The sequence below is a fragment of the Lissotriton vulgaris genome, chromosome 4_1, assembly GCF_964263255.1.
Source record: "Lissotriton vulgaris chromosome 4_1, aLisVul1.2, whole genome shotgun sequence".
Classification (NCBI taxonomy): domain Eukaryota; kingdom Metazoa; phylum Chordata; class Amphibia; order Caudata; family Salamandridae; genus Lissotriton; species Lissotriton vulgaris.
In genome coordinates this window covers 1,496,429,956-1,496,455,967 of record NC_141691.1, presented here as the reverse complement: position 1 = coordinate 1,496,455,967, position 26,012 = coordinate 1,496,429,956, and the positions used below count along the sequence as shown (strand labels likewise).

Genomic DNA, 26,012 nt, shown 5'->3' with positions numbered 1-26,012 from the left:
AACTGCTGGCACGTCACACAACGCTGGCACACTGCTTCGGCTGCTACTCTGAACTTGGGGTTGTACCAGGTCTGTCTAAACACTCTCAGCATAGCATCTCTTCCTAGGTGGACAGGACCATGTATTTGTCGGGCCATTGGGCTCACCATCTCGTTGGGCAACACTGCTCTGCCATCTGCTGAAACCCAGAAATGGGTCTCCCCCACTACACATCCTGCCTTTTGCCATGTTTCCTTTTCACAGTCAGGAGCATTTTCCTGCATCTCCTTCAGTTCGTCCCAAGTATCAACAGTTTCCAATATCATAGCTAATTCAGTCCTTACATTTATTCCACCCACTTCCACCTCGGTGAAAGAGTACCCTGTTTCCGCGCAATACCGTGCGACTTCGTCGGCATATCTATTGCCTTGTGACACGAAGTCCATATTTCTGGTATGTGCGGTGCATTTCACAACTGCGATACCTGCTGGACATTGCAATGCCTCCAACAACAGGCGCACAAACTCTCCATTGCGAATGGGAGAGCCTGAAGAGGTCATGAAACCTCTTTGAGACCACAACTGCCCGTAATCATGAACTACCCCGTAACCATATTGACTGTCAGTGTATATGGTGACTCGGATTTGATTGCTTGCCAGGCAGGCACGCGTCAGGGCAATAATCTCGGCTACCTGAGCGGAGTGTACTCCTTCCAGGCATCCAGCTTCCACTACTCCAGTAATTGTACAAACAGCGTAAGCTGCTCTTAACTGCCCAACTTCGTCTCTTACACATGAGCCATCGACAAAGAAAATTTCATCTGGGTCGGTCAGTGGCTCATCTACGATGTCGGGTCTTGGTTTGGTGCATAGTTCAGTCACATCGAGGCAGTCATGGTCTGTACATTCTTCATCATCCTCAATATCATTTGGAAGTGGCATTAAGGTAGCAGGATTTAAAACAGAGCATCTCCTGAGGGTCACGTTCTCTGCAGCAAGAATGACTTGCTCATAGCGCGTGAGCCTGCTATTCGTCAGATGCTGAGTTTTAGTCCTGGTCATCAACAATTCAACAGAGTGGGGCACATGCACCTCTAATGGGTGCCCCATCACAATATTCTCACATCTCTCAATGCTGACACCTGTTGCAGCAACGGATTTGAGACATCCGGGCAACGCTGCGGCTACTGGGTCTAAAGTAGCCGAGAAATACGCGACTGGTCTACGGGCATTCCCATGGATTTGGACTAACACAGACAGCGCGCATCCCTCTCTCTCACAGCAATAGAGCAAGAATGGTTTATCGTAATCTGGCATTCCCAGAGCCGGAGCACGACACAAGTCCTCTCTCAGCTGCAGGAACGCCATCAAACAGTCTTTGTCCCATGGTACCGGATCACTCACCTCCTTGTGCGTCAGTTTTTGTAAGGGCTTTGCTTTCAGTGAAAAGTTTGCGATCCACTGTCGGCAATATCCCACCATTCCTAGAAACATCCTGACTTCTCTCTGCGTTTTAGGCGCATTCATCTTCATGATGGCCTCTATCCTGTCTGGTGACACCTTCCGTTTCCCCTTCTCAATTCTGTGTCCCAAGTACTGTACCTCTGTCAGGCAGTACTGCAATTTTCCCGGGGACACCTTATGCCCATTTTCGGCTAGATGGTTTAACAAAGCAATAGAGTCTTCCCTGCAAGCTTCCTCTGTCTCTGACGCCACAAGGAGGTCGTCTATGTACTGGACCAGAACTGACCTCTGGGGCAGTACTAGACTTTCAAGATTCTTCTTCAGGAGCTGGTTGAAGATCGATGGGCTCTCTGTATACCCCTGAGGAATACGACACCATGTTAGGACGCGACCTTCCAGCTTAAATGCGAAAAGAAAATGGCTTTCTTCGTCCAAAGGGATCGAAAAGAAAGCCTGGCAAAGATCAATTACAGTGAACCATTCTGCTTGGAACGGTATCTGAAACAGTATCACTGATGGATTTGGTACCACTGGACAACACGAAACGACTATGTTATTAATCTTTCTGAGGTCCTGCACTATCCGGAATTTCCCATTTGGTTTCTGCAGACCCATAATCGGGGAGTTACATGGACTACCCACGATTTCCTTCAGTATTCCCTGCTTAATCATGGACTCAATCACGGGTTGTATACCTGCAATCGTTTCCGGTGTCAGTTTATACTGAGGTGTTCTTGGGAACTCAGCATGAGGTTTCACTACGATTTTCACTGGGTCTACTCCTTTCACCAACCCAATCTCTTCCCCAGTGAAATCCCATACTTCCGGGGCAACGGTCTCTCTCAGATCCCAGGGGAGCTCGTCTACTGTCAAAGTGGGATACAGTTCCACACATATTCTGGAATTGGCGACTTTAAAGTCTGCATCATCATCATTAGTCAATACCTCCACGCCCTGTGGTGTGCAATATATGGTGCAATTTAACTTGCACAAAAGGTCTCTTCCTAGCAGACATACAGGACTAGAATCGCAAACCACAAACTGGTGCTCATCACTGTACTTCCCTATTTTCACCTGTACGGGTTCCGTCAGAGGACTGGTCATTCTCCTGTTAGCGACCCCCACCACTTGTATGGTCTCTCCAGACATGGGCAGGCCTGGCACCGCGGCTGACCTGATCGTGGATCTGGTGGCTCCTGTGTCCACGAGAAAGGTCGTGGGGAACCCTGCCACTTCGGCCTCAACGTAGGGTCCCCTCTGATCTACCTCCAGAGCTGCCCCGAGGGTGCAGTCATCCCTTTCTACTCTCTGTCCAGTTAGTGGGTCCACATAATAACATTCCTCTCCCCCGACAAACAGTGGCATCTGTCTATAGGTCTTACCCATAGTCCCTAATCTGGGTGGCTGTGGGAACTGAGCTCGGGGAGGTGGCCCCCCCCCTTTGAGCACCTTTCCCTGGTACTGCGTTACCCCTCTTGCAGGCGCACTCTGGGTCGCTTCCTCTTCTACCTCTTCGTCTCCTATCTCAACATTATAGGGACACTCGCGTTTCCAATGTCCCACCTCGTTACACTGGTGGCACCTAGTTGTTTTCTTTAAAGCAGTTATATCTATCCTGGGCCTAAAGGTGGAGTTCTCCCCATTGTCCTTGTTCTGACCGTACTGTTTCTTTCCTCCAGTACCTGTTCCCGGTTGCTGTTGCTGCTGTCCCCCCTTCCCTGCTGCCTGCACCTGTACCACCATCAGTTTCTCCTTTAGTTTCTTAGCCTTGGAGTCTATCTCATCACAGCAGTACCTGGCATATCTCAGTATTTCGTCTAGGGGTTTATTTTGCCAACAGATCAAGTGTTGCTGTATCATTAAACTAATATCCGGTCTCAGACCCAAGACGAATTTGGACACAAACTGCCCTATGTCCTTTGGATCCATTACATCCAGACCGCTATACTGTTTGAACGCCTTCAGCAATCTCTCATAATATTCGTGAACTGTCTCTTTAGGTTCCTGTCTGGTTCGGTCAATTTTTACCCAATCTATGTCTTGCATTGGCACTTTATCTTTCAGCCACGTCATTACTCTCTCGAACTTTGCCATCACACTCTCGGACGGCCCATTAGTCTTAGCATCTCTCTCGGGCTCTATGGTGGGCCACTCAGCGCTAACCTTGCATGCGGTCCACAAATCTCCTGGCACTACTATGTCAAACAGCGTGTTCAGATCTATCCATAAGACCTTTGAGATTTTTACGAATCTCTCAACTTGCTTATACCACTCCACTGGGTTTTCCCGCAATTTGGGGAAAGAGGTGGTAAAAGCAGCTAAATCCCCCCTACTCCAAGGGACGTGGACATAGGTCCCATTTGCGACTTCCCTCAAAGGGTATGTCTCTACTCCCTGCTGTCCTCCTGGCGTCATCATAAGTGTGCTTCTCCTGACGGTCCCTCTCTTGGACCACCTCTCTTCCCACTTATCTAGGGCCCTCCATGTCCTTATTCCAGTGATCAGTTCCCTTATGTGTGTTTTCAATCCGATGGTTCGCCTCTCATCTAGGTCTCGATCTGTGTAATGTAGCCTGTGGTTGCCCTGTAAGGCTTTGGTTCTTGACAGGTCTACCATGTACTTGCCTGCTAGTTCCACTAATTTCTCATGGGTTGTTCTCGCCTTTCGAGTTACGTCCTTTGCCATGAACAGAATTTCACCCTGCTCATACATGTCTATTCTTTCTAAGGGCAGGGTACCATCTACCATATCATCCAGATCTGACTTTAAGCTGGAGACATCGAGCCTTTTGGCTTTTATTTCTGCTCGTAATATCTCCTTCGAGGGAGGTTCACAGGTGTCTCTCCCATCCCAACTCCGGGCCCTTCGTTTGGGTTCGGGAGAGTTGGGGAGTGCTCTCTCTTGTTCCCATCTCTCCAGATCCCATGCTCGGCCATCCGATCTTGGAAGGTGATGAAACACAGGCCTGCTACCCCCTACCTTACTCTGTCCGTTCTCTCCTCTTTTCTCACAGTAGGACTCCCTGTCATTCTCCGTTCTATCCCCATCCCCTCTTGGCCTTGTATCACTCAGTATCTGATACGATCTTTCTTGGTTTCCCATATTCCCTGGGCTGCGCTCATGTCCGTCATCACAGGGACTATGGTGCGGCCTTTCGCAACTCCCACTCTGTTCTCTATTGTCTGGCACACAGTGGATACACTTAAAGCTGTCTCTGTACTCCCGAGCCCTTCTGTCTTCATCACTACGTATTGGGCGAGACACCCCTCCGTTTTCCAGGTCTGATCTACCTCCACTCCGGGCCCAATGGGTGCCTCTCCTACTGTCTTTCTCCCTCCCGTCCCACTCCGGACTGCTCTCTTCAGCCCCGCAGTGAGTCCGGGCTCTGCTGTCCTGCCTTTCCCTTTCAGCTTCCGCAGTTATGATGTTCTTGTGAGCCTCTACTGCCTCATCCCACTTCTTCATGTACTCATTTAACTCCTGAAAGGATTTCCGTCCTGATCCCCTCATATCCTCTGGCCATCTAATGTCCCCCAGATCCCCTGCCGTGGGTACTGGGGTGCTCCAATCTCTTGGTATCGGCAACTGGCTTGAGGAGTTGATCGTATCATTCCTCCTTGCCATCTCTGCTCTTTCTCTGTCCCTCCGTACTCGTTCCTCCCCTCTAGCCCTGTCTGGATCATATACCGATACTATAGGACCTATGGTAACCGGTACTTGTAGGGCATCAGGTAACGCGTAGGATGTGGCACACTCCATTTCTGGCGCTCTTTGCACCACAAACCTCCCGACCACCTGTTGCACTTGGCTAGGCTGGGACAGTTCTTTCTTTGCAGCAGGATCCCATTCGGAACTGGGAAGCGGCCCATGCTCTCTTGCATTGCCCCCCCCTTTCTCGGCATCCCCTTCTGCTCTGTTATACGGAGGCGGCCTGTCCGTCAATAATCTGTTTATCAGGCTATCCTCTGTCTCGCTCTCGTCATCCTCTTCTAGGGGGCTTTTATTTCCGGGCATCTCTAACACTGGATACAATTTGTTCACTTCCATGTTATGCGCCCTCCATCTTTTAGCATCCTCATCCCACTTGGCATCCTGCACTGCTCTTACCGAGCGTTTCACTCTCTCCTGCCGTCTGTTCATGTTCTTTTCATGCGCTGCCCTAATCCATGCATTGAGGGCTTCAAACTGTGTTGGTCTAGGCAAGGGTCTCGTAGAGGTCATAATTGCTTTTAATCTGTGTAGCACCTCTAATCTATACGTCCCGTACTTCGGGAACGTGAGTTCCTCATTTCCATCTGTCATCTTACTCCACTCTGAGATCCACAGAATCGTGTGCAGCCCAACATTTACCCCCATGTAATGAGCTGGCGTACCCTCCGGCGGGGCTTCTTCCCCTTCATACGATCCCCTACGTTCTCTTTTAAACAGCGCTTTTAACCATTTAAAACACTTCATAATTATGCGCAAGATTTCCAGCTTGAATACTTTGTTTACTTCCTGATGACAATCCACCAATCCTAGCGCGGCTTAGCTAGCTGGCCTATCGCAGCGCGGTCTTTCACCGGCCGGCCAATCCCAGCGCGGCACCTTCTGACGTCACTAGTCTCCGCTTCGCAGCAGCACCCCTCCTTTCTCAGCTCTCCTCGCGGTCATGCATGCGTCCCATTCATACTCCGAAAAATGACTACTTCCGACCAAGCGGTCACTTCCCTCGACTGTACGTCCACAGTCTATCTGTAATTATCAACACAACTGACGAGATGTCTGTCGTCACCCTGATAGGTTCTTTACGCACACAGTAACTTCCGACCAGCGTCTGTTACTCGCGCACTCACTCCCCCTATCTGGTCCTTCGGGTGGTCACTGGTACCTCATGACCCCCTTCACCCTGGTTAACAATTACTTCTGGGTGTCCGATACACCCGAACCACTTAAGCTCTCCTTGAGCCTAAGATTTCCACCGGTTGCGCGCGCTCACAACCTGTTCCACAGTCTCTCTACAGTCATTCAACTCCGCCAAACATTACAACATAGATACAATACAAAACACCGCAATCTTAACACGCATGACCCTTTATACTCACTCTCGACCGATACTGCTGCTTTTCTGTCTCACGTCATCCGGTCCTTCTTCCGCAGGCTGTTCTTCCGATCCTCGGTCTCTAGGGGGCTTGGGGTAATCTAACCTGGCCTAGATCACCTTCCTCAAGAAGGCAACCATTCTCTATAGCTACCAACTGGAAGGGTTGGGATTTTGATCAATACCTTATCACTATCGATCTAAAACCCCAGTCTGGCCGACTGAATCTTTATTGCCTGTCATTGAGGAAAGAAAGTGCATCTTTTACCAAGTTAGTTCCCCCATTAAAGGACTCTGCTTCAAAGGATCACAAACAACTTCTAGCTTTCAAAGGTTTATTATAAGTTGCAAGTACAAGCATCTCAAGATGAGATTCACCAAATACACGGGCCCAACTACGTACACGTGTTCTCTGAAAGCCCTCAGACGGACAACGGAAACTATCAATACTAGTTCTAAAAACAATAGTGCCGTTAGCATAGACACATATTGAAATCTATCACTCATTACAGGCGGAAGGAAAATACAGGTTAGGCTTTCCCTACCCTGCTCTAGATGGTATCCCTACTTAACCAGGTCCCAATCTATCAAAGGTGTCAGCAGTGAATGACTCCCAAGGGAAGCCACTCACTCTCGAACTCTTGGTGAAAACCTATAGTTCTCCAATCATGGCCCCTCTCTGCCTACCCATCCGCTCTCTAAAGGATCCTCAGGCGTCTGCTCTAACTCCACCCAGGGGTGCTATCCCTAATACAAAAATCCAACAACATTTAGGACGCCCCTCGTGAGACGCCCCTCACGTGATGTAGCTTCTGGCTGTTTCCATGATGAGGCCTTGTGGTTAGAGTCGACCTTGCTTCTCAGACTCGTCTCCGGCCCGCTGATACCCCTTAAACATTCCGGAACCCTCCTCCATGTCTGGTCCATTTCTTGAACAAGCTTCTATTCATTATATTAATAATTGAATACCCCCTTTTCTCTTCCAGACAGACATCTGCAGCCTAATCCCAATTCTCATGGTTTTCCAACCGCATTGCAACATTCTTCGACCCAAACTAATACGTATAAATCAACATTTAAAGCTTTCCAGCTCTACTACATTTTATAGCATTCAACTTCTTCTTTAATTATTAGCATGTTAGTACTCATATTCTACTGATTTCGGTAAACACGTCTATAAATCAAAAAGCCTACTCATTAATACTAAATATTAGTGCAATCCATATTGTGCATTTTAATCACCTTCCCCCTCCCGCCTTGCTCTGGCCCTGAGGCCTACCACATTTCAACGTTTCCGTATGCCATCTTACATTTTAGCAGCTACACAACATGGATTCGGGAATAATCACGCTTAATAAAATCGCATTACTTCACACAACTCTGTATTAGTTCCACTTCTATTTAAACTTCTAAATTAACTACACATTTCAGAATATAACTTTGGATACTATCAGCACTCATGGCATTTCTCTTCATGATTTGTGCTTACTACGTGTAAGTGTGATGTATTTCTACATTTTGGTCAGTTTGCGCTCTCTCAGTGTTGTATTTCAGGTAGATTTTGTTCTCAAGTGGACTAGCGGGTTACTTTTTAGCACAAAAATACAAATCTGAGTTAAAACAGTGTTTTGAAATCAACAAAGATTTTAGGCAGATATTTTACCCAAATTGAGTATTTCGGTAATTTTTTTAAGGGCGAAAACTACAAATCGGAACACGAGCAGCAGTATATTGAATACTAGAAACCAGAAATAAACTCGAAATTATATTTTGAGCAGAATTTGTACCTGAACAGATCATTTGGGTAATTGTTTTCAGTGCAGGATGCATCTTTTGTAATTGCACATAATGTAGCAGCATTTTTGGGTAATTTTGTATAGTCCAGCTACCCGAAATTAGACAAGTTATGCTTATCCCCAATAATTATCAGAAGCAATATTGCCAAGTGGTGTTGAGAGTCTGTGTAGAATCTGTAATCACTGGCAGTGTGATTTAGTTGAAAACATGCGCATACGCCCCTTCGGTGCCTCTGTAGAAAAGAGTCAGGAAGGTCCCTGGTGTCTAGACTCTACAGTAAGCACGGATTATTCCTCTTTTTAATGCGGCCTGCTTTTTATGTTAGCAGTCTAACAGCTTATTGCCTGTTTTGTAGTTCAGACTATTTCTAAACCTCTAGCAAGTTCATTTCAGTACATCCTCATGGGCTAAAAGCTGTGTCCTAGCTCCTGGGATGGCCTAACCAATACCTTGTGTGTATTTCTAGCTCCCATACTGAGTAGGTGATTTCTTTACCTGGAGAAGCTGACTGTTTATCTTCGTGCCATCTCCCAGTTTCCTCCCTCCCACGACAGGGATTTTGCACTTTAGCGCAAATCTACGAGATTAATTAATATGTGTAGGTCTGGACACATCTTAAACCTTAACCTTTCAAATGTAAGGGGTTAATCAATATCTTAACTGCGTTTGAAAAAGGGCGGGCAAAGGGTGAAGTTCTGCTGGAGTAAGCTAGGCAGAGGGCTAGGAGTCGAAGAACATGATCTCACTGCCACCTGCTCTCGCCACTAGAACCAAGAGCCTCCCCCTCTGCACTCAGATTACACTGCAAGATGGAGTATGCCCGCATTTGCAACATTTTCCATTTAAAATGTAAAAATAAAGGTTGAAATGTGCAAGAGTTAAAAACCCAGCTTGCAAAGAATGAAATGTGACAGATTGTCGAAGGCACTGAATGTTCCAACATGACTAAAACTACAGCAGGTGAAACTTAATAATCCAATGTGAACTTCATATAAACATTTCTCATACATTATGTAAGTAAATATTAGCACGTTTCTGTTATTTCCTCATTATTTAACCAAGTCTTCCTCACATCTCCATATGTGACAGACTGAAAACATCTTGAGAATGCGTGCCAGGATTGCAGCGAATACAGCCGTAAGGAAAATGCTTCAATGCCTGGCACTTCTTGTAGGAGACAGAGGGACATATTATCAAGAATGGCGCAAACATGATCTCCGCTTTAGCAACAGAAAACAGCTGCTAAAGCTGCGATAAGGGGCTTGATAATATGCTGTGGAGAATTCCAATAGAAGTCCATATTCTGGTGTCAAGGACATCAAACCTGGGCTTCTATTGGAATTCTCTAGGGCATTTTATCAAGCCACTTATCACCGCTTTAGCGGCACTTTCCTGCCGCCAAAGCGGCGATAATGTTTGCGCCGTTCTTGATAATATGGCCCTCAGTCATTTAAGAAAGGAGTTTTACATTTTCGCTGGGGTCCATAATAATGGATAACTAAGAAATGATCACCGTTTTTCTCGGAGCTGGCTGTACACCTCTAAAATGTCATAGCTTGCCCTAAAACAGGGTTTTGCTTAACTCCTTGCTTCAAGGTCGAAACCCTGCAAACCCCAAAAAAGCATGGCACAGGACAGTATACATAATAAATGAGAGAATAATTGTAGTAACAGTCCATGCCCCTTCCACTAAGGAACAATAATAATTAAATCAATATGGACATAATATTTTCAACTTTAGTTCATCCGTCAAAATGAAGCAGCGGGAGAAACGCGTCCATCAGGAAACCAACCAATACATAATTTCAATCTGTCACACAAACGAAATCTCCAATCAGCATTGGATACATTTTATTTAGTTTCACTGAAAAGTTTCAGAATTTAAACCTCTATTATATTGTGGTAGAAGGAAGCAGTACAATATAATGAATTGCTTTGCATTCAATAGGAGATAGGTTGTGGCTGTATTTGACAGCTTTCCATGTGGTTGAATCTCAAAATGTAAATGTCATTAATAATGACCATCACATATATAGGTTTCAGATTATTGTCAAGATATGACTATGTAAGGAAGCATCGATTTTGTATTCCTAATTCCAAATTTGATTTCTTAAGAACATGTTGTTATTCAATATTGTGGAACTGATATAAGAGAAAGTGAATATTAAAAACTCAGGGGCATATTACCAACAACTAGCGATAATTATCGCTATGTTGGCTTAGCGGCAATATTTTTATCGCCGAGCTGCAGCGATTTTTATCGCTTAGGAACCTTGCTATTATCAAGGTTTACCTCCTAAGCGATAAAAATCAGCCGAAATGCATGAATATCTCTGAAAAGTCCGCGATATTCATGCACTACCGAGCTAATGCTCTTAGCCATGTTATCCACCTACCATTGGATAACATGGCTAAGAACTGCTCAGGGGCAGGTGTTAGCTTTTGGAGATATTCGCGCTTAGCGCGAATATCTCCAAAAGTTGGTAATAGGAGATAGCGATGTTAGCGACTGTTTCCAGTCGCTAACATCTTGGCACGCCCACTTTGCATATCATTAGTGATACATTTCACTGACATGCAAAGCGGGGCCCAGGATGGTCGCTATCTCCTACTAGCTATCGCTAACTGGTGTTAGCGACTGCTAGGTAATAGGGAGATAATTTTATCTCCGCTTTCTTGGCTTATAAAGCCAAAAAAGCGGAGATAAACCCCCTTGATAATATGCCCCTTGATGTGTTGGTAGACCAAATTACAGGATGTTGAGTTTGGTGCAGCCATGCCTCCCTGGATAGGTATGAAGAGAGGTGGGAGTACTGGTCTCCAGATAGGTAAAACATGTAAATATGAGCAGAAATAGAAAGGTAATTGTTTCAGTCCCCATTAGAGGGTCTCCTAGGTAAAAATATAAGTAACTCTCATCCACAAATGGATTTTTGAGTATGTTAAGTAGTCCTCATTTAGTATTAGCTCATGTATTACTAAATGCATTTAACAAAAGGTGCTCATGGAGATTGCTACCAATACCTTTCCTATGCCTTCAGGCCAATTTTCAAAGAGCCTGATTCACAAAGATGTAGTTGCTGTTCACTAATGTTGTATCCACAACTACTCAAGTAGTACTACAGTTGAAACAGTATTACACCTATTGCAACCAATTCGTGCAGTAAGTCATTCACCACACATAGCCACTCACAGGTACTGCAAGGGAACCACATACAACAAACTGAGACAGAGGATAACAGCATCAGCTTCAAACTCAACACCTTAAAAAATAAGTAAACGAAAAAATATTTCTATTACTCCAGACATTGCTGACAGCAATGTATCACAAAATGTACAAGTGTAAAAAAAAGCAAAGTAAATGTAATAAAGTAAAATTGATTTAAAATAAAGGTCACACAGATTTCGACATTGCATACACCCATATACATTAGAGTGCAGAAATAATAAACAAATATTTACTTATATAGAAAATTAAAAGTATGTAAATTGTTAATACATAAAAAAATGACTCATCATACATCTTACACCACTCTTTACATATTCAAAGACTCATTATAACACATACACTTCCCAAACACACACACAAACTCTCTCTTCCTCACACACACCGACACATGATACACAACACAAATGTAGGTGGCAGCTGGCTCTGAAATATCTCACATTACAGGAAGAAGAGCTCAGAGCTCTTAAAAGTGAACCTTATTTATGTGCTTAAAGTATTGTTTGTTACTTGTGTTTTGTTTTCTTAAGATGATGCATGTTCTTTTTAATTTGTAGCTCAATAAAGCATAGATCGAGATCTCCACCAATTGCTATGTAGAACAAACTTTAGGTGCAGTGCATATGGAAGGTTTATGTGTATTTAATGTACTTAATGTTACCTAATTAATTTCTCATTTATTTTGAATACTGTCCTGTGCCATGCTTTTTTAGGGTTTGCAGGGTTTCGACCTGCACTTTCATTGACCATGTGAAAGATTATTCATGTATTGAGTAATGTAAAAAGACAAAGTAAAAACAATACCAAGGAAAGCCATGCTAAGTACAAAAATGCAGCAAACTATCAGAGATTTAAAAGACAGCAATCTCACGTTCATTCTTGAAATGTGACATTGTATTAAAGCTATATAAACACATCAATGTTATAAATGTTTCAATAGACTTGAATGTAAGGAAAACCTATTTCTCTTATTGAAGGTTAATCTCTTTCTTCAACAGTCTTTCAGGTTGTCCAATAGCTGCAGCTGAAAAAGTGACAAAAACTCCAGAAAAATATGATTGTACTCCAGGTGGGCAGAATCTTGAGCAGATTCACAGGTAAGACGCATTTAGGCTCAGTATAAAACATAAAGTTATAGGGTCCTGTTTTTGCATTTACTGTTAAGCATGTTGTTACATATTATTACAACATTTGCTTGAAAAGCAAAGAAAATGCATCAACAGCACAGAAGAGTACAGTCAGCTACCACAGGTTTAATTAACAAAAAACAAAGGATCTTATTTAGAGTTTGGTAGACAAAGTACTCCACCGCAAACAAAGTCTCACAAACCAGTAGTCCTCCCACTCTAATTAGAGAATATAAAGAGCTTACATTTTCCTCTTTCCTTGAGACTCTTAGTACCATTAACAATGGCTTACCATGCCTTGCCTTGCTGGTAGCCCTCAGAAAATTATGTCCTGAAAGTATCTAATACCTTCCAAGTCTTTGGACAATATATTCTTTAGCCTTTGGCAAAGAGCTTATGTCACAGGCAAGCCGAATGGCAGTCTTTAAGCTGATAATTTGACTAGTAGTCGAGCAGTATTTGATTATATGAAGCACTTAAATTGATGGTGTTAAATATGTTCAGTTTCAGATTACAATATTTATATCAGGCATTTCTACCCACATACCTTCCCATCAAAAATATGAAAATTACCATTTAATAACTAATATCGCACAATCGAAAATACTCCAGAATATATACAATCTTAAGAAGAATAAAATATATGGCACCACCACTTCCTCCTTCTAGATTTCACTTTTAAAAAACCTTTCACAACAAAATTCATTTGAACTCTTTACTGATTCCGAGCCCCCATTGATTTTAAGAAGCACTGCATTATTTAAAAAACAGTTTGAGTTGTTTTAACTTTGAAGATGGCATTTGTCTTCAAGGCTTCTTTAGCTACTGGAAAAATTCATCTAAAAAGAAATTCTTACTTAAATCTCTAATGTCCTCACAAAAGCATACCTTAATATTAATTCTTTTGGACATCATAATGTGAGGCAATAATAGAAAAAAAAGACTCCACTGGTTCTTTTAGGTTTCGATATCTTCAAATTGTTTACCTTCTACCTAATTGTTTTGTTCAATATTTCCTACCTTTCTTGTGTATTTATGGTTCACTCTTAACCTTAATCTGATGTACCACTGCCTTAATTTTTCCAGTTCTGCTCTTGAATACTTTATGGGTCTCCTTCTCAAGCGTCACTACTTCTCTGATACTCAAATGTATCACTCTTACTTCAAAAATCTTTTTCTTGTTCTTGGATTCCAATTTAAATTCTAGGTTGCTTTAACCACTTCACCCTACAAAGATGGCACATTTTAGCCATGTTTAACTTACTATTAAGCTCTCTTTCCTTGAAATTAAATTTCAAAATGTAGAAATTCATCATGTTACTTAAGAAACTACCAATCTTGATGCATGTCTGTCACAAAGAACTTCTTCCCCCAACGCGCTGCAATGTTACTTTCCATTGTGTCTTGGACATTTTAGTACATGGACATCCTTAGTCTGCTACCACCTTCAACAGTACTCCATTTATCTCTACCAGGCACTCTAAGTAACTTTTAATGTTTGTCTACAGTCTCTTGTGTATGATTTCCTCCTTTTTTGCACTCACATTAATAATGGCACAGTGACTTCCAAACAATACACTTCGCTCATGGCATTTGTTGTTGTTTGCAATAGCACTGTACAAGCCAAATTCTTCTTCAATTCTGTAACTTCTCTCCTCTCAGTTTACATACAACATCTTCAAACAGTCATTATCCCCTTCCTTTACAGCTTCAATACTCCTGACAGTCAGTTCAGCCTGGCACACTATGGCAGCTTCTTCTGATATTGTGCTTTCTCCTTTAATCCATACCTCTCGTTTTATTTCACTTTTCGCATGCATAACCGCTTGATCTCAAATAACTTCCTCCTCTATGGTTACAACTCTACAATTTACTGTGCCTTTAGCATAGTTCTTGCTCTATACTCGATCCCCTTGCATTATCTAGCTCCCTCTCTCCTCCTCCATTTCTCTCTATCATCCCTTCCGTTTTCACCTCTTTCATACTTCCCCCCAATGCTCCATCCCAATATATATTTCTGCCTTGAATACATTGTCCTCAGCCCACATCTACCTTGTTTTTTTCTGCAGGCCACATTTACTGAACCATCTTGAGCTATCTCACCATGGACATAAAACAGCCTTCCCCGTCACTCCTCCCAGAACCACGCTGACGAAGGAACTGAAGGACAAGTTTGGAAAAGTGCCATTTGATTATGCGAGTTTTGATGCACAAGTGTTTGGCAAACATACAATATCACCAGTAGCGCAAGGACGAGACACTTCACAATCCACTGAAGGTAAACTCAGCGATCTCCTACTGTCACAAAGCACACTGTATAGTTGTTTCCTTTATGGACAGCACTAAAAGCAAAATATTACGTTAACAATTGACGTCATGAACCAGGTTTACATCTTCCATCAATCTTATATGCATACTTTTTTCTAGTTTTTTTGTCTTAGTCAAAAATTTGCGACCCATTTAAATGTAGCCTCCATGACAGGTATAAGAGTATATAGAAAATCACTGTGCAGGGAATTTAGGAATTATTAAAGTAGTCATAACATTTACTCAAGCAATACAATCCAACATTAGACCTTTTAAATCCCACTCAGACAAGTAATAAACATCTAATTCCATCATAGTATGTACAGTGCTCAATTGATCCCCATTCCCGGAAGATACATAATTTTCATAAGTTTGATGACTAAAGCTCCTAAAAGATGAGCTAAAGTTTAAATGAAAATTGTACAAAGCACAACATTTGAGGAATTCACAAAGGGATTCCTGGTAGGTGGAAGCCCATTTAAATATACACAGATCTAGGCCATGAATGTAGAATTCTCTGCACCTACTAATTACACTCAAGGGTGGGAAGTGGGTGTTCCAAAGCGAGGTTAGCATTAGCCTTGGAAGTTTATGAACAGCCACTCATGGTAATTTATCAGCCTCCACTAACTTCACTCCTTCCCTTTTCTACTCGGGAAAGGATTGGAGGTTTCACCAGCTGAGGACTGGTGTAACCCCACTTCCAGGGTGGAAAGGAGAGTATATAATCCCCAGAGATGCCGGGGGATCTCCGCAGGAAAAAACATTTGCTTTTGCAGAGGAGGAAAAAAATGTGCTTTTGCAGAGGAGAGGCTATTCCCCCTATGCAGAGTCCTCCATTGACAACGCTACATGACCTTCCAGGCCTGGCGTAGATTTCCACGTGTTTTCATGGGAGTCATCAGCACTTTTTGTGGCAGCCATTGCATTTTACTCACACAGACCATAGACTGATATGGGCTGAGGAACTGGGTGCATTTGCTGACAACAAATCAGGGGAGGAAGTATTTGTTTTTGACTCCTCTCCCCGGCTCTCACCACAAGTGCTACTTAGCTCAGATTCAGGCGTCAAAGTGGAAACAGCTGACAGTAGGCAGTATAGCGCCAGCATTAAGAGCAATGAAGGAATGATGGGAAACCACTTACTTGCGCTATATGTCTCTGGCTAAAATCATTGCTGCCATGATCCCAAGAGGTGATCTTAAGCATTCCACTTTCATGCTTCCACCTAGATCATATTCTAATGCATTACAAAGGCATATTCGAATGCATTGCATAGGCACATTCTAATGCATTGCATAGGCATATTCTAATGCATTGCATCAGCATATTCTAATGCGTTGCATAAGCATATTCTAATGCATTGCAAAGGCATATACTAATGCATTGCATAGCAATATTCTAATGCATTACATAAGCATATTCTAATGCATTGCAGAGGCATTATTCAAATGCATTGCAAGGGCTTATTCTAATGCAGTGCAAAGGCATATTCTAATACATTGCAAAGGCATATGCTAATGCATTGCATAGGCATATTCTAATGCATTGTAAAGGCATATTCTAATGCATCGCAAGGGCATACTCTGATGCATTGCAAAGGCATATTCGAATGCATTGCATGGGCATATTCTAATGCATTGCAAAGGCATATTCTAATGCATTGCAAAGACATATTCTAATGCATTGCAAAAAGTCATATTCTAAGGCATTGAATAGGCATATGATAATGCATTGCATATTCATATTCTAATGCATTGCAAAGTCATATTCTAATGCATTGGATAGTCATATTCTAATGCATTGCATAGGCATATTCTAATGCACTGCAGAGGCATGTTCTAATGCATTGCAACGGGATATTCTAATGCATTGCATAGGCATATTCTGATGCATTGCAAAGACATATTCTAATGCATTGGATAGGCATATTCTAATGCATTGCAAAGGCATATTCTAATGCACTGCACAGGCAAATTCTAATGCAGTTCATAGGCATATTCTAATGCATTCTATAGGCATATTCTAATGCATTCACGAGCCAGCGTCTCTTTAGGAAATTAATATTAGGAGGGACCCGAAAAGGATGTCAGAAATTCTCTAATGCCACAAAGAAATGTTTAAGCATGCTTGCAAAGAAAGTATAGGCACTTCTTAAAAAATAAGTTTACATTAATTTCCACTGCCCAAGACTGACTACTTCGTCAAGAAGGGTGTGTCTTAAAGTTCAGACTTCACAAATATCGACTTTGTGCTACTATCTGTTTTCAGCTATTTGTGGTGTTTTTAAAATGTATGCATATTATGAACATTATAAATTAAGAGGTGAGCATTATTATGCAAAGCAGCATGTACGTGACTCTAGCAAGAAGGACATCAGAGAGAGTAGGCCTCTTTAATGAAGCCAGATGGCATTTTTTTCATAAAAAGTGGGTGCATATTTCCTGTACATTGAAATAGTGAATACCCATATTCAGATCTGCTTTACATAAGAAAAATAAAAAAGGAAATCTAAGAGAGCACAAATCAATAGTAATCAAATGTCTCTTCAGCAGCCAAGTCTTTCTCATCTCCAGTGAAGCCTTCTCATCGCCTTCCAGGCGCCCTTTCAGAGAGTCCTTGTCATGCTAGCAGTTACAGCTATGGTCACTGCAGTGAAGACACCCACACAACAGCATCTACTGCAGCGATGAACCTGCCTGCCCGCTGCAGGGAAGCAGCAGTGGACATCCTGCCTAAGAACCCGCAGAACCTCTCTGCCAAGGTAAGCGTCCACAAACCTGTATGTGTTCTCCGTCCTTGTCATTGTGAGTAAATGGACTTTTGGGTTTGTTGCTTTTCTCTCTTCAATAGAGGAATTTGCTAAGTAAAATGTGCAAATATGATGCATCGATGGAACTGATAAGTGTAAGACATGCAGAGAAGGAGAAATACCTTAATTTGCTAATGTGTCCTATGCACAACTAGGATACTCCTGCCCACAATCTGAGAGGTCCTTTCCTCTTAATGGCAGTAACACACAGTGTAAATACTTATACTGGCAAGCGCTGTATTTACCGCATGTGGTATTACCTCCAAATCACTAGACCTGCACCTTGTTGGGGGCTACTCCAGTACACCACTCTAGTCTGAGTAGCAACATTGAAACACCCTCAGAGCTATTCATACTGGGAGTGCCAGTTTTTCCGGAAGTGAGGAAAATCTGTCTCAATAAAAGTTGTACCCTGAGCGCCAAATAAGGAATGAGGAATTACCAGGGGAATTGGCAATTCCATGTCTGATTTTACAGTAATTCTCCATTTCCTCCATACTTTCGCTTGGAGAGTTTGACTGTTTTCAGCAGCCGAAATCTCCAGGTGAAAGTAAAGAGATGGTGTCCGTCGAGCGGCCGTCATATTTGCAAAGGGAGCAACTGCTATTACCATACCCATTTGAAATCAGAGGCCACTCATAATATGGGCCAGAATGTCAGTACTTTTCTCACATAGAGTCCACCAGGGTTTACCTGGTGAAATTTGCCTGTGTGATTCGTGTGGAAGCAAGAGTTTGCAGATCAGTCAAGTTTACTAACCTGTTTAAAACGAGGACTATCTCTCCATAAGAAAGCCCAAACAGAAACATTTCCTATATGTATCCATATAGAAAAAATATTGTGTGAGCTGAACTTCAAACAAACGTTATCGTTCCCTATACAAATGATGTGATGCTTTCCAATCGCAAGTCAAGCATCTCCCTATGATAATATTATGAATAGCTTCGAACAAATTATGTCAACACTGAAATACATTTAATGTTTCATATCAAATAACGCCTGAAAATACTCTATAAGATGGCCAATATATTTCTCTGAAGTTCTCATTGTTGAAGTTGAAGTGTTACAGCTTTCATGAGAAAGTGCAGCTCTGTGCTTCAGTATTTCTTCAGGCAGTTATTAGCTTCACAAAGAGCCCTTGATGCATGTGCATCGCATTTGCATGGACATCATTTGGAGGTCACCAGGGGTCTCCTAATGAATAGCAGGTGTGTAGGCTTTTGCTGACGTTTGTTTCAATCCCACCTATATCTGAAGTACAAATAATATTAAAAAGTGCACTATCTGCACGCACAAACTGAAATGCTTACCTTTTAGAAGCAAGGCCTCATTTACAAAAAAAACGCAACGAGGTGCCGCAAGCCATTTTGATAAGCGAGTTGTGTCATTTTAAAAGCACAGGGAGTAGTCGTATTAACAACAATACGATGCATCTGTGTGCTTTCCCCTGGGCTGGTGCACAATTTGCTGCTATGCGCCAGTGCAGGCACCCTTGCGTCATGTTGCAAGGATGCCTGCATTGCAGGGATGATTGTTATTGTGCAGGGAGAGATACCTTCCTGCACAAAAACAATCATTGATGGCAGTTTCTCCTTTCTATGCATGCTGCAAAATGAAGCATACATAGAAAGAGGAAAAAATGAGGAGAAACAAAAGTAGTTCTCCTCATTGCTCCACTCCTACGTCTCCTCTGGGGAGGAGTAGGATTATGACACATTCACAGCTTTAAAAACTTTAAAAAAGTTTGTAAATCTGGAAATGTGTCAGGTTCGATGGGTGTTGCCTAGGCACACCCACAGCAACACCCATGGAACGCCCCTTTCATGCAGAGTAATGCGTGAAAGGGACCCATATTTAAAAGGCCATGAAAAGTCACGCAGTGTGACTTTATGTGGCATTATAAATATGGGCTGGCGCACTGGGCCACCGGTGCATCAAAAAAAGTGATGCACAGGTGGCGCCATGGCCTTGTAAATGGGGACCTTGATTTGGTTTTTAAATGCTAGTTAACCCCTTCGCTGCGCCCATCAGCCAACAGCCATCGCGAGCACTACCTTGGTAGTGCTGCGCATGTCCGTTGGCCGACGTGGCCCAGCCCACTCAATCAAACCCCCACACCGCGGCTGAATTCGCATTGCGGTTAAGCGGTTAAAACTAAGTGTTGCTTGTCATGTTCTCCATTTTCCGATTGTGAGGTTAACTTGGAAGCTAATATGTTTTGCTAAGGAAGTTGTGTTTGTGTTCTTTTTGAATTACATGTCATTCCATAGCAGGCATTCACTGTGGCATTCAGGGCTATTTTGAAGCCCGCTATGCTTCCCAGTTTTTCTCAAATGTCTCAAGTTGAAACTAAATGGTTTGTCTATAACTATCATCTGCTTAGGGAATAGTATTTTGAATCTATTTTATCTGGACAATAATTCAAGTACTTGTGGTGTCACATTGTGCATTTCATAAGAGGACAGTGCTCAGCTCTTAGTTTTACTGAGCACACCTATAATTTTGAATTGTTTGCACGATTTGAGTTTGCTATTGAACAGTTTTTAATTGGTGGTGATTGAGGGCCACAGGGAAAACCACGTGCTTTTTTACTTCAATTATGGCGAAGAGTTGGCAAAATAAGCAAATAAAGGTATTTTGAAAGCATGCATATCATGCACATGAGACATTGTACCATTCATGCCTTCTCCACAATTGGCCAAATTTGCATTAGAATGCACCAGTCAAGAATGTAGTTACACAACACACTGCCAGCATGTCAGAGGTTATGTGATGTCATTTCCTATGATATCATTTATTGAATGATCCAGTGATGTAATTTCCTGGGATGTCACCAATAGGTCAAAGGCCAAGTGACGTCACTTCTTCTTGTATTTTGGTGAATTGATATCCATGATTACAGAACATTCCCAGACTGGTCCCAAATTTTGTTATGATAATGTATAGCTAGATATTTGCAACATTATCTATGTAAAGCACATTTAATAATGCTATAAATGTCCATAATTTCTCAGTCTTTGGGGTAGACCTATTGTCATGTAATGGGATGCAACATGACTGGTTCTCCAACCCAGTAGAGGATATGAATGAAGTCCATAAATGTAAAAAAAGGATTGTTTTCACAGAAAAATAATTTGATGTGCTTTGCTCTATATATAGGATATATTTAAGTTATATATGTATTTGAGATATCTGTTATAGAACCCACTTAGTACCAGGTACCAACCTGTTAAACACTTCACATAAACCATTTTTATTTCAGTATGAACATCTCAAACATTTGGAGCATATCATAAAATCAGGCATTTGCAATGCAATAGGTCTCGCCTTTGGGACCTTATAAGGATTTAGTAATGCAGTGTATTGTGTGTCCCCGTAGCTGTCAGGGTGCAGAGTCACTGATGAGCTAGCAGTGTCCTGTCATTTTGGGCAAATCCCTTAAAATACAAGTAGCAATCTCAGTTGGATGGTGGGTGCGGGGTGAAGAGGTAGGGAGATATGACACAGGGCAACAGGAAACAAGATGCAATGGTAAAAATGGAAGCAGAGAGGAGGTGTGGCGAGACAGCACGCTTTGTGACTTGAACAGCATTTGAGGTTATAAATGACTCCATCTGGCTAAATTTAAAAAACAGCATTGAAATGGTATCAAACATGCTGTGATGGGCAGGCGGTCAGTGCTGCCTACTCAGGAGTTCGAGTCTCTGTGTCGGCTCAACATACTGTGATTATGGGGAAATCACAAAAAATACAAGCAGCGATCTCAGGAGGATGATGTGGCAGGGTGAAGGGAGAGACGGCACTGGGCAAGCAGGCTGCCACGAGCAAGAAACAAGACACAATGGTGAAAATTAAAGGGGGCACATTGTTAAAAGGCACACAGTCTCCAAAACAAAACAATAATTAAACCTGCAATGCAAATGCCAACCAAAACATAAAGCACTGCGTCCATAAAGTGGGCCCTGTGCTGCTATACAAGCTGAGGCAAACAAGAAAAAATGAGTATGCACAATGAAACCTATATAAAAAAAGTAAGACCATGTGTAACAGGGGCAGTCTCCTTGGAGAATTTGAAACACAAAAAAGCGGGACTAATTAAGCATGTTGGCCAACCAAAAGCATGTATTTATGAAGGGCACGAACAGGAACAAATGGAAAAGATGGGGGGGTGCTTCAAGAAATGGTCTAGATTACAGCATGCCTCGCAGAGCAGCACATACACTGTCCAGACTTGGCCTAAAAATCTACTGTATGTTGTGTTTTCTGTAATCCAAGTTATCAAAATCAGGATGTGCAGAGGAGTCATGTGTGCAGGACAGTAACAAACTGCATTACACCTATTAACAGTTTTAGGAAGGGGGATAAAGTATTTTGCCTGGAATCAAATGATGAAGCCATGATTACAACTCAAGTTTCCATTTCAGAATATGACAATAAAGCCATTAGTTCAAATCCCATCATAATTTTCATGGTCCATCACAGCTTTGATATGTTTGGCACTGCTGAGGAATCCAACTGTAGAGTTTGAAGAGCCTGATCACTGGCTTCACTGACAATGAGAAGTGTATTGTGTCATTCACTGTATCTTCAATTTAATCTGCACTGCATGTTGAGGCCTATTATTTTCTAGTTAATCCACCATGTTGCAGTATGTCACACACCTTCATTCCAATTGCAACCTCATTGGAAACATTAGGATGATGTGCTAGTGTGCAACTGGTGCTATTTATTATTAAAAGTGCACACAGAATATATGGGGATTTTAATTATGTAAAAAACTCTGCCACAGGTAGAGCAAGGAGCACATCTTGTTCGGCAACTACCTCCATAAATCTGGCCAGGTTTGCAAAGGTTTTAATCAGTTCCTTCAAGGCAGGGAATGGGGGCACAACATTTTAGATCAATGTCAGTTTGCTTTTTACATTAAAACTGGTATGAAGATCACTATATACAGTGCACAAGGACTTTGTCAATAGGCACAATATTTTAAATCAGAAGTGAATCTTTTTTCACAGAAAGCGTAATAGAGAATCAGAGCTACTGACTGTGATAGATATTCTATGATTAAAGCTAAGTAATTGTGGTATAAGAGCCTTGCCACTGTTAAAATTACTAGACAACTTTGAATGCCATTGATCATACAATTCTAACTTTTAGACCGGCCAGCCTTGGGGTGGTCTTCCCTCAAGTTTTGCCTATCTTCTCCATTTTCCTGACCTTGTTTTTCCTGGTATTAGGACTGGTATTGTGCATTTTACCACTGCTAACCAGTGCTAAAGTGATTGTGCTCTCTCCCCTAAACATGGTAATATTGCTTGCTCCCAAAATGGCATATTTAATGTACTTATAAGTTCCTAGGATATTGGTACTACATGTACTCAGGGCCTGTAAATTAAATGCTGCTAGTGGGTTTTCAGCACTGATTTTGCCAACCACTTAAGTAGCCCTCTAAACATGTTTCAGGCCTGCCATTGCTGAGCCCGTGTGTGCAGTTTACACTAGCAGGTTGACCTTGCAAGATAAACCTTTTGCCAGGCGCAAATCTTCCCTTTTTCTACAAACAAGTCACCCCTTGGGTAGTCCCTGGACAACTCAGATGTCAGGGTGCAAAGTATCTAAAAGGCAGGCCATGTACTTTTAAAAGTTATATATCCTAGTAGAGAAAAACTCTTACATTCGTTTTTCACTACATCAAAGTCTATATCTGCTATACCCATAGGATAACATTGAGATTACAGAATTACATTTCATAAGCGTAATTTCCAAACGGGAAGAGATAACTGTTTAAAGCTTGGTGTCACTGAAATCATAATTTAAAATCCAAATTCATGATAAAGTCGAATATTAAATTGCAATTATAAAAATGTCACTTTAGCCATTTGGTGCTTGCTGCCTGACTCTGATCACATCTGGGGTTGGTTACAGCTGAGCTTTGTGTAATACCCCTAGACACTTACACACAATGGTAGCTTACGTGTGAAGACGCTCACACACAATGGGAGCTTAGGTGTGACTTGAAAGGCCACTCTGGTAGGATTGGGGGAGGACCTGGACCTAGCCTAATTTACACCTGAATAGCCTGTGTCCTCTCCCAATACAAAGGGCTGCATACCCCCTGTAGTGAGCCTGGAGCCATGGCAGTAAGGGCTGGCCTCTGAGGGATTCAAAGGCCTGTCCTTGACCTCGCCCTTACTCCAAAGTTCTCACTGGGTATAAATACTGGACCTCAGACTCTACCACTTAAGTACCCTTCTGGGCATGTTGATACCCTGCAGGAAGAAGGACTGCTGTACTCCTGAAGGACTGCCACTCTGCTGGAATGCTGAATACTTGGCTCCTGCTACTAACAGTGTTTATCAGGAGATCAAGGAAAACAAAGACCAGGGGACAGATTTAGTTAATTTGAAAACAGCGCAACACAGCAAGGTGACTTCCTGTTCTGCGCTGTGCTAAATTGTTCTGCATTCTGTCCATCAACTGTGATTTTTGCATTTGTCACCCCGAGTGGGATGGGTATACTCAGACGTGAGTCCCATGCTCTCCACACCACTGGATTCAAGCAAGCCGGGCTGAAGACGGCTCGAATGCCAGAAACCGGTCCTCAGAAGCTTGTTTCCGGTCCAGGGAAGGCATGGCTTGGCAGTTCAGGCTGGACTGTTCCCATGAGGCACAGGGTCAGACTGATTTGCATATGGCCATGTCTGAACTGGGGTGGTGTGGAGTGCAAAAAAACGATGGATTAGGCCCAGATATTTGTACTGGGTTGAATGTAAGACATTGTTCTGCATTCTGTTCATCAACTGTGTTTTTTGCAATTTTCACCCTGAGTGTGCTGGGTATGCTCAGACGTGAGTCCAAAGCTCTCCACACCACTGGAGTCAAGCTATCCAGGCTGAAGAAGGCTGATAGCCAGAAACCGGTCCTTGGATGCTGGATTCCGGTCTAGGAAAGTCATGGCTTGGTAGTTCGGGCTGGACTGTTCCCATGAGGCACAGGGTCAAGGCTGATTTGCATAAAGCCATTGTCTGACCTAGGGTGGTGTGGAGTGCAAAAAAACGATGGATTTAGGCCCAGATCTTTCTACTGGGTTGAATGTAAGACATTGTTCTGCATTCTGTTCATCAACTGTGTTTTTTGCAATTTTCACCCTGAGTGTACGGCGGGAATGCCAGAAACCGGTCCTTGGAAGATTGTTTCCGGTCCAGGGAAGGCATGGCTTGACAGTTCGGGCTGGACTGTTCCCATGATTCACAGGGTCAGACTGATTTGCATATGGCATATGGCCATGTCTGAACTGGGGTGGTGTGGAGTGCAATAAAACGATGGATTTAGGCCCAGATCTCTGTACTGGGGTGAATGTATGACATTGTTCTGCATTCTGTCCATCAACTGTGGTTTTTGCATTTGTCATTCCGAGTGGGATGGGTATGCTCAGACGTGAGTCCCATGCTCTCCACACCACTGGATTCAAGCAAGCCGGGCTGAAGACGGCGGGAATGCCAGAAACCGGTCCTTGGAAGATTGTTTCCGGTCCAGGGAAGGCATGGCTTGACAGTTCGGGCTGGACTGTTCCCATGATTCACAGGGTCAGACTGATTTGCATATGGCATATGGCCATGTCTGAACTGGGGTGGTGTGGAGTGCAAAAAAACGATGGATTTAGGCCCAGATCTCTGTACTGGGGTGAATGTATGACATTGTTCTGCATTCTGTCCATCAACTGTGGTTTTTGCATTTGTCATTCCGAGTGGGATGGGTATGCTCAGACATGAGTCCCATGCTCTCCACACCACTGGATTCAAGCAAGCCGGGCTGAAGACGGCTGGAATGCCAGAAACCGGTCCTCGGAAGCATGTTTCCGGTCCAGGGAAGGCATGGCTTGGCAGTTCGGGCTGGACTGTTCCCATGAGGCACATGGTCAGACTGATTTGCATATGGCCATGTCTGAACTGGGGTGGTGTGAAGTGCAAAAAAACGATGGATTTAGGCCCAGATCTCTGTACTGGGGTGAATGTATGACAGTGGTCTGCATTCTGTCCATCAACTGTGGTTTTTGCATTTGTCACCCCGAGTGGGATGGGTATGCTCAGACCTGAGTCCTATGCTCTCCACACCACTGGATTCAAGCAAGCCGGGTTGAAGACGGCTGGAATGCCAGAAACCGGTCCTCGGAAGCTTGTTTCCGGTACAGGGAAGGCATGGCTTGGCAGTTCGGGCTGGA

The 26,012-nt window shown here is 43.0% G+C and overlaps 1 protein-coding gene across 1 annotated transcript in view; it reads left to right on the top strand.

Annotated features, from left to right (window-relative positions):
• Positions 1 to 26,012, top strand: part of ST18 (ST18 C2H2C-type zinc finger transcription factor) — a 428,044-nt gene that overhangs the window by 311,985 nt on the left and 90,047 nt on the right. Inside the window, exons 9-11 of the mRNA XM_086917999.1 lie at positions 12,544 to 12,642; positions 14,742 to 14,950; positions 17,532 to 17,743. Of these exons, the coding sequence (XP_086774125.1) occupies positions 12,544 to 12,642; positions 14,742 to 14,950; positions 17,532 to 17,743 (520 nt within the window). The remainder of the gene's footprint in view (positions 1 to 12,543; positions 12,643 to 14,741; positions 14,951 to 17,531; positions 17,744 to 26,012) is intronic.